The sequence below is a fragment of the Egretta garzetta genome, unplaced genomic scaffold, assembly GCF_000687185.1.
Source record: "Egretta garzetta isolate BGI_Z169 unplaced genomic scaffold, ASM68718v1 scaffold486, whole genome shotgun sequence".
Taxonomy (NCBI): Eukaryota; Metazoa; Chordata; class Aves; order Pelecaniformes; family Ardeidae; genus Egretta; species Egretta garzetta.
Window position 1 is genome coordinate 557,856 of NW_009260126.1, and position 9,852 is coordinate 567,707.

The window sequence follows — 9,852 nt, forward strand, 5'->3', positions numbered from 1 at the left end:
TGTAGCAACAAGATCAGACAGTAGAAAGTTGTACCACAGAGACAGCTGTGAGCGTTCTTGTCTTCTCCTCACTTCTCCATCACAAAAAAAGCAGAATGGATGAACAAGAGACTCACATTACTGTTCCCCCTCGCCCCATATTCATGCACTTTCAGCATGGGAAACAAACACGTAGCAGACAACATTTTCTTAAAAAAGCATCAGTGGAAAATCCGCTTTCTGCTATCAGACACAAGCATAATGCAGCTCGACCAGGAGCCAAGTTAAGATCACGCGGGCAACTGCATTCATTATTAAACCACATGTTGATTGTTTTTATTCTAAAGATAGCAAAGCCCACGTCCGTAATTTACTACTGCCAAAGTCCTCCTTCTGAAGCACAAAAAGATAGCGTTGTTCTGTGGTACTTGTTTATGTGACACAAGAAGATTATGCAGAAGAAAAATCTTCTTTTCCTTTTCACTCTTAGAAACAGTTGAACCAACTGGAAATTAATTGATCTCCAGACCAAGGCAGACAACTGACACGGGCAATTTCAACCTAAGGGGTTAATACTTGCAAAGTAACAAGGAACAGGATCTTCTAAAGTGCTGGAAACCCTTCAGACCATTCAAAGTAAATCAAACAGAGCAAAATCTGCCCTTTTTTGTGCCAGCAGCAGCCATGGCAGGGAGTTACTACATCTATGAATTTACTTCAGTATAGAAGGCAATTCCACTGCTCTGAAAACAGAAACAGTATGATGAGAAGTGCATTGATTTTCCACCTTCAACCACCCGGAAAAAACTTCCCTACATCTCCCTAGCCCCGCTGCTCAGCCCCTAAGCCACTATCAGCTGGCAAGGGCTCTGCTCCAGGTAATTTCTTCTAACCTGCTGCTAGGCATGTACTTGGTCAACTCCGAAGCCTTTGAGTAGGCGTTACAGCAAACATATGGTTCCAATGTGAAGAAGCTGGGATCCCACAGCCCACGAACAGAAAACACTGCCTATTTCACCAGAAGGTTAAATCCCACACACCCGCTGCAAGCAGAGAGGAGACAGACTGGTATCGCTTTCGCTTGGAATCATTAATGATTCATTCTGAGTCACCGGTGGGAAATTCCATAAATAGGATGTGGCTAATAACAACACTTCTTTATTTTTCATTACGGCTGGGCACATTTTCTCTTTCCGGAATAAGTACACTTAAGGTGCAGTTTAACTGAAGACAAATTGATGCTCAGTGGTACGGGCTGAAATTTTCAAAGCCACCTAGAGAATTGGATGTTCGTTTCCCGATGAGTTTCCAACAGAAACTAGACACGGTAATTGCTCAGCAAGTTCTAAAGTTCTCAGCCTGTATTACTGCTCGGCCACAGAAAGAGCAGTAAGGAGACAGAAGGGTAAGTCCGATTTTACCATCTGCAGTCAGAGCTTTAAAAATATTCCTGCATGACATCTTTTGTAGAGAAAAGCAGCTGCAGACAAAGGCATGGGCATGGTAACTCCTGACCGGGACACTTTCTCAGGGGAAGCCTTTGCCTCACTCCAGTTAGCAGTGGCTTCCAGTTCAGTAGGGCTAGGATTTCAACACCTTCTTTCATGGTCCCAATACAGACAAAATGATGGTAATAACACTCCTCTTAGGGGAAGAAAATGGAAATGCCTATTAAGAGCATGGCCTAATAGAAGCCAGCAGTACCCTCTAAATGGTAGTGGTAGGTTAACGGTTGGACTCAATGATCTTAAGGGTGTTTTCCAACCTAAATAATTCCAAATGCACGTGGTGGGTATTTTCTCAAAGCAGGGTCAGAGCTACAGATCTATTCAAGCAGAACCCAAGGCAGATTTCTGCCTAAATACAGACATATGAGACCAGTTCCTAGGCTGACAGAGAGTGGTGTAGCTCAACAAAGTAGCATAGACCCATTTATAGCCACAGAGGATCTAACCATATATTAAAAATGAAAATAAAGACAAGAGGAAAGTTAGTGCAGAAAGGATCACAAGGTTATACTAAGGTTAGACAAGTGCCCTTCCTTACACGTGAATCTGGCCAACAGACAGAGCAAAGAGAGTGATCCATGCAGAGTGATGGGAATTTGATCCAGAGCTGCAGTGTAAGAGTCAAGGGAACGAAGCAGTGGGGTCATTAATGCCACTAGGAGTGTGGATGCAGAGGAAAGGCAAGCTTGTGTCTGCCAAGAATTACAGTCAAACAGGGAAGAGAAGGAAAAGGAAAAACCTGAGGGTTGAAGTAAAGTTACACTGAAAAAAGACCACATTCTGCCTCCTTCCAAAGACAGGCTGCTATTTGTTTCATAATCACATGCATTTTTCTATTTATTTTTTTCTCCATTTGTGAAATACTTACAGTTTGTTGCTATTTAACCAGCAGCCAAAACATTTATAACTTCATGTAAGTGCACATCAATCAATAGGAGTTTTTCAAAACCGTGTAAGACGTCATGTATTCCCTTCAAAGGAGATGTTACTAACTCCTTCTACAGCATCGAACTGTCTTTCATTACAGCTTTGGCATTGCCTTGTGCGCTAAAGTGCTTGCTGTACTCATGGCAAGGCTCTTCATATCCATTTAGTCATAATCTCAAGGTATGCAGAAAATAGCACTCACTGTAACATATACTTCTACTCTGCAACAAGAGCCTGAAGGTAACCACAACTGTCTTTACAGAAGCCACAGGGAACTAGTAAGAGTCAGCAGATGTGAAGCATTACCTAAAATCGATAAAAGAGTAACTAATGTCATGCAATCAAGGTGAAGTCATTCATCGATCATCTGGAAACACATGCCCAGCTCCAAACACATGCTTTAGTCTACTGAAGTGAGTGAGGCTACTCATACATTTAAAGCTAAGTATATGCTTAAAGAACTTTGTTAGGTCAATATCTATAAATTGTTTGTCTACTAACTTCACAAACAGAATCACAAGTTTGCTGACACTGCACTCAAACTTGGTACTAAAGCCCTGTGTGTTCACTCTTTTCTAGAGTAGGACTTTCTGAATAAACCCACCTTACCCTTCATTGAGACATTTACAGAAAAGCAGCTTTGTGAAAAGGCAGTCAGAAATCTGAATGTCTGGAAAGGATCAACACTAAGGAGGGAAGGTGGAAAAAATGTTAGGAAGCAAAGAGGACCATGCATCACTGGTATGCTTTATTTTAATGTAAACATTCTCGACTGCAGGCGGGAAGTTACATTTACTCTGCTGAAGTATTTCTAAATTATCTTACATATAAGCCTCATTGTATACTAATTTCAAACTTCTAAGCCTTCTGAACTACCTAAGTCTTATTTTGATACATATACTATTCTTTTTATTCATCTTCATGATTTCATGTGCAATTGTATATAAATAAATATGATATATACATATGATATATTTTTATATGATTATTTCATAGTTCAGTTTCAGCTATATCTTCCCCAAAATCCTTCCCTGACAGCAATAATTATTTGGAGGGGATCATTCTCAGTATTAAAATATTTATCATTGAAATACCTGTTGGAAATATGAATACATTTACCTCCCTAAAATATGCTCCTGCTTGGAAATAGAGGAATTGATTATTTAATTTCTTTTTACTGCAGGATCTCATATAGAGGAATTAATTTATTTAATTTCTTTTTACTTCAGGATCTCATATAGTATCTACAGAGGTCTGAAATCACAATCAGGCTACCATTATTGCATAAGGAACAAAATATGGCGTTTTGAACCATAAGTAGTAAAATGCCATTTAAGATTTGGAACATACTCTCAGCTAGCCACCTAGCACCTAGATTTCAGCATCTCAGTGATCAACAGCAGGAAGCCTAGCACCCTGGAAGGAGAATCTAGTCTGTAATGTACTGCAGAGGAGTGTGAACCCAATGGCAAAATCAAGTCCTCCGGTAAAATTTTGAGTCCAAAGGGCTTAAAGGACATCCCTAAAACCAGTAGGGAATTCACATAGTAAAGTCTCCAGAGAGATTATAGGAACAACACAGTATATAGGATTTAGGCTTGCTCAAGTACAGCTTCAGAGATGTCTTCCCTCGTTTCATCCATCTTCTTTAAGAAATGTGTTTAATTATTTGCTGTCAAAAGAGAATAGGAATTGATAAACATGGGTTCCAACTCCATAACCCTGTAACCCATCTAAGACAGCCTGTCCTTTGACTTCCAGCCTCATGCAGCTTCCAGTGCTGTTCGCTGAACAATAGCTGGATGGGATGCAGAAAAGGCCTTGAAGCATTACTTGTCCATCCTGAAAATGACAGTCTTTGTAACTGGATGGCCTAATACCGTTCCAAAATTTATGTCCCTTTAGACAGTATTTCACATCACCCAGCTGCATTAGACCTCTGAAATACCATATACAGCCGTATACAAACCAACTATGCAGGCTGACTGCACGATCAATACTGTCTGCTGAGATTGAGAGACCTGCATTCAGCTAGCATCTTTGATTAGAAAAATTACAGTATATCACGCAGCACTACAGCAAGCCTTTTTGCCCTTTTGTTCTCAGTATTACAGTGCTGCAAACAGTACACTACCTATTGCTGTAACAGCAGCTTTGTTTAGAAGAACTTCTGTGGTTAAGCTTTTCATACGCATCTTGTTTATGCCTGAAATTATCTGTATCTTGGTCTTGTTACAATATGGTCATTTTAAAGATACTTTAATAAGAACTGTATAGGGTTTTAGTTATAAAAAAAATCTTTAAAAAAATAAAAAACACTATAAAAATTGTTTGTAGGGCAATCCTTTCAAGTACCTGCCATAATAGTTTTTGAAATTGTGATTGCATTAGATTTATATGTCTAGATTTATATTGTGTTGATTTAATAAAGAAATAAAAAAAAAAGCCCCCCTACATAACAGCATCTAAAATCTGTCCCTTACACACATATAATACAGAACAGATTTCACATCAAACTTTAATTTTCACATTCATGCCTTTTGATTGCTTACTTCCCAGTATCACTGGTTCATTATCAGAGATCCAATTAAAATTTAAGGGTGAGAAGCTTAAATCAGCCAAATGAAGTACCAATTTCTGGGTGCAAGTAACTAAGCGTTGTACACACAGCTGTATACAAGCACGATCCCAGCTCCTGGGAAATGCCATGACCCTTAATAAATGTGTAGTTTCAATCTCTGAGGTAAGGGCATCCGGACTTAATAATTATCACTGCTCCCTGAACAATGCTAAATACTCACTGAACCCTCCTTTTACTCATGTCATCTTGTAAACTCAGCAAAATAACAGAGAGGATGTGTTCACATTGATTATTAAAGCAAATTAGAATACAATAAGGTGCAACAAAAAGCTATAACCATGACAAAGCTGTACACTGTGGCAACACTAGGCAAATCCAGACACTTCAAGATCCTGTAGAAAATATCTGTAGCTGCTGCAGACAATCCATTATCACGATCGAAAACTAAATGCTGCATTGCAGCCCTTACCTCATTACATGAATGCATTCTGGTTCCTTGGTGAAGCTGTAGGCGTAGCCACTGGATGTTGTGCCAAAATCAATAGCCACAACAACATGAAATAACTGTTCTACAGCATCATCTGCATCAGAGTCCTTCTGTTAAATAGCAGAAGCAAAATAGACACAGAGTCACTGATTAGAATAATTGTAACCTGTCTCACCCTTCAGTATTTCTCTCTTTGAGACATGCATGTCCCCTCAGTGGAAATAAAGACTAAAGCTGCATTTCTGACCAAAGTTGATGCCGGAAAGCTGCACATTCCAACAGAAGTAGAAATTCAATATACAGCTCAATGTATTTGCTGGAGCCTTTTATACCTAACCTTCTGAATCAAGAGTTTCCTTCATACTCATTTATTGGAATAGCTATTATCCTGTATCGTTAAAACTTATGGCTAAACACTAGGTTACTGGTTTTGGGGCTGGGTTTTTTTCCCCCCCTCTCCTTTAAATTGATCAACTGAAGAATATGTTTACATGCATCAATGTGGTATATTTGGGACTTATTTGGTGGGTTTAGGAGTTACCTGTGTCATAACCTTGAGGTACTACTACCATTCAAAACTAGTGGAGACAGAACAACCCAAAACACAGCAGTAAGCTTTATAGCCCATTATAATTATTTATTTATGAAGACTTTACATAACACTTATTTTGTAAGCACTATATGCATTCTTTCCTCCTGCCTGTGCTACAATGTGGAAAGCTGTTCAGCTGCTTACAGTGAATTTGAATCCTTCTCCCTGCCTTTTACCTGCAGTTCTGCAGTCCCTGAAAAGCACAGTCAAGGGCAACATGGGAACATTAATTATAAGAGGTGGAAGGGTTGTGGCCCAAATCACAATGACGTGATATAATGCATGACGTGAACAAGCAAGGAATTGTACCACTCCCCAGTATGCTGTTGCCTATCACAAATCCCATGCAAGGAGCAGTTAGTAAGGCTAAAGCACTAACAGCTTAGCAAGAGAGGAAGAGAACAAGCTGGAAACACTGGCAACAGGGCCATGTGCTACAGGCTGGTGGAACACGAAGGAGGGCAATACACCCATCTGCACATGAATCATTTTGGCAAAGTCACCACAGAACAGACCTTTTGACCTATTACTATACAGGTCATGTCTGAATCCTCCACCACTGCTGCTCAGCCTGTACCCTCAATAATAACAATTACTTTGAAATGTTATCTTTTACAGAGGAACAGCCAAATGTCCTCACTCTATGAGCACTGTTCCATCATCTTCCTCACATACCTCTGTTATCTCCATGCCTGCTACTTCCAGCACCTTTCTATTGTACCCCTACATTTTCCAAGATCATCCTATAGGCCTGCTACCTTAAGTGGGGAAACAAGAGTAATAAAGTGTGGTCTCAAATAGCAAAAGGCCTGTTTGGATTTTCCTAATAAATCTTTTCAACTAGAGCAATACGTTATTTATATGTCTTCCTCAAAATGTTTAAGGAGCAAATCTAACTGAAAGAGGATATAAATTCATTAGTATGACAGAAATAAAAGGGCAAAGCTCTAGATTATATGGAGAAAGAAGGGAATAAAAGCAAAAATTTATGAGAGAACACTCTGGAACTCCTGAACAGGGATGTCATACAACTCTGACCTTGATTCAGAAAGCTAAGGAAGAAATCTGACAAGAGTAGCAATGTGTTCTGAATGTGATCCCTTGCAATATCAAGCAATACACTGTGCATACACTGTGTTACAGATGATCTTAAAAACAGATGGGACTTAGTTTTAATGGGAGTTTGTAAAAAAAAATAAAAATGAACATGATGTATAGGAGATTAAAACACACTACCTTTATGGGACATTTGCTTGCTTCTAAAAGCTTACAGAAGTGACTGTTTCCTTAAGAAAGCAAGTTCTATTTTGAGCTTCTCTTTCTCATGTTGGGAGGAGATTCTTTTCTCTGAGAATTCAGATTTTACTGTTCAGTAATATATAACCTTCTTTTTTTCTGAACAGAGTGACTTTTGAGGGGCTACCTAAACAAATCAGTGATAAAGACAGGGACAGAACTTGGGAACCCTGAGGATCAAGAAGCCCCTGCATTTGATATAAAAACATGCAGGAGCAAATCTATCACCTTAGTAAGCAGACCAAAAAAAAAAAAAAGCAAAACTGGGCCCCTGATGAAATGAATGAGAGCTCTGTCACCAACTCCAGTGTGACCAGGATTTCACTTAGGACTATGGGGATCACTATATGAGGAAATGACAACTTTATAAAGAAATTACGTTCCTACCAGACAGGCAGGAGAAAGGAATGTCAACATACAGCATGTTAAGAGTGCCTTCCTTACCACAATATGTGATGGAGACAGTGGAGTTATTCCAGGGTCTCCCAAACTTTTGGCTGGTGATGAGTAAGCAGATGTGGAAACTGCATCTGAAAGGAAACAAAAATACTTCAGTGTCAGTAAGCAGAACAAGTAGGACAGGACAGTCACTTTGCTTACTGCTACGCTATTTTCCTGTTGTAACAAACCTGCTAAAAAAGAAAGCACATTCCACAGCCACCACATAAGATATATTTTTTTGCCCTTTCAACATGCTAAGACACAACAACTGCAGTTTTGGTTTTAAAATGCTTGTCTGACCTTAATGATTAACTTCCATTCTTTTGCCTGTTACATTACCATGTATAATTTTAAAAGTCTTCCTAAATACATTCAGAAGCCATAGTTGATACTTGAACACTATACACTCGCATTAATGGCCTAAGATTTAAATGTGTGAATACATAAACTAAACACAAGTTGTGAGATCAAAAAAGACAGACTCATTTTTAAGAGAAAAAGAGGAGTTGATATCAATTTGACAATGCAGTAAGAATAAACTGCAATTATTCCATCATGAACCTTTATTCTGAAACTTTCCCAATACTGTCTCTGTTTATACCCTTCCATACACTCTGCACTGAAACATCTTGCAGCTGTTAATATTACTGCAGGACAGAATCCAGCTGGGAAAAACTATTATTAACAAATCATCAAAGAAATATTTCTACCCCGCACACAATACTGAAATTGCACTTAAAAGAACATACCAAACGAGTTACAAATACCGTAATGCACTATTTGGATTCTCCTTCTTATATTTACCTCATTGATGATAGAAAAGGAAATGGCTTATTAAAATAATTAAGCACTGATGACTCAGATGGATTTATATATAATATATTCTCCGATGAAAACTGCAATAGTTTATCAAAATGTAATGTAGAAAAGATGCCACACACCCTGTCCATGCTCATACCCCTCTGCCCCCATATTTAAGCCTTGAGTTTACTCAATTCCCTTCTGCAGAATACAAGCTAATTAGGTGTAAAGCAGAAGGATTTAATAAGTATCTAAAGATTAATAACCATGATAGATACTTAATAATAAATTTAAACATTTTTATCACCTACTTGGATGTATCACACAACAAAACACATTTATGTAGAGCATCTAATTCCTGGACATGACTGACAAGTCTGGTCAGAGCATTATTCTAAGGTGACATAGGAGCTGCTATCCAAGAAAAGACCTTAGAATGACTTAATTAAGAATGTTCTTGTTCCTGGTAATCAACTATGTTTTGTTTCCCAGGGAAGATGCAAAAACCCTGCAGTAGGTAACTATGGGATAATCTGCCCAGAGGAAAAAATCTTCTTCCACATCTTAATATTGCTCTTGTAACAGTGGTTATTTCTGCTCAAGTTCTAATAGGCATGTTCAGCCGGATCTTCAGAAGCATCTGCAGCAGCAAAATATTCACATCTCCTATACAAGTTCTTCAAGAATGTGTAATGTTACTGCTCTTGTGGTGAAGTGCAAAAAACCACAGGCCAAATGTGACAAGCACAGAATCTGCTCGGTTCATTAGGGTATATTTGGACCAGATGCTGTTATCAGCCTCAGGTGCTGTTATCAGCCTCCTTTGTGCAATTTCTTCCTCTTTTCAAGGGAGATTAATTTTTGTATCACCAACATGGCATTTTTCATAGAACTGAAGAACAGTATTTCAGCACAGGAAAAAAAAAAAAAAAAGGAATTAGTAACAGAACAGGTTCCTTGCATCCTGCTGCCATTCCTGACTGGAACAGAACCAATACTTCCTGAGCAGACCAGGACTTCCCAATACTGACTCAACATCTTTGGAAACTGGTACATTTCCCCCAATTAGGATGCTGGCTTTGGAGCACAAAACTGTAGACATCATAGAATCATAGAATCACTTTGGTTGGAAAAGACCTTTGAGATCATAGAGTCCAACCTTTAACCTAACCCTGCCATCCCACCACTAAACCATGTCCCTAAGCACCTCATCTATCCTTCTTTTAAATACCTCCAGGGA

At 38.8% G+C, this 9,852-nt stretch overlaps 1 protein-coding gene across 2 annotated transcripts in view; it reads right to left on the minus strand.

Moving 5' to 3' along the window:
- Positions 1–9,852, minus strand: part of HSPA12A (heat shock protein family A (Hsp70) member 12A) — an 85,444-nt gene that overhangs the window by 33,429 nt on the left and 42,163 nt on the right. For both annotated transcript variants that reach the window (XM_035896898.1, XM_009641410.2), the window contains 2 exons: positions 7,815–7,900; positions 5,465–5,592 (listed from right to left, as the gene is read on the minus strand). In XM_035896898.1, the coding sequence (XP_035752791.1) occupies positions 5,465–5,592; positions 7,815–7,900 (214 nt within the window). The remainder of the gene's footprint in view (positions 1–5,464; positions 5,593–7,814; positions 7,901–9,852) is intronic.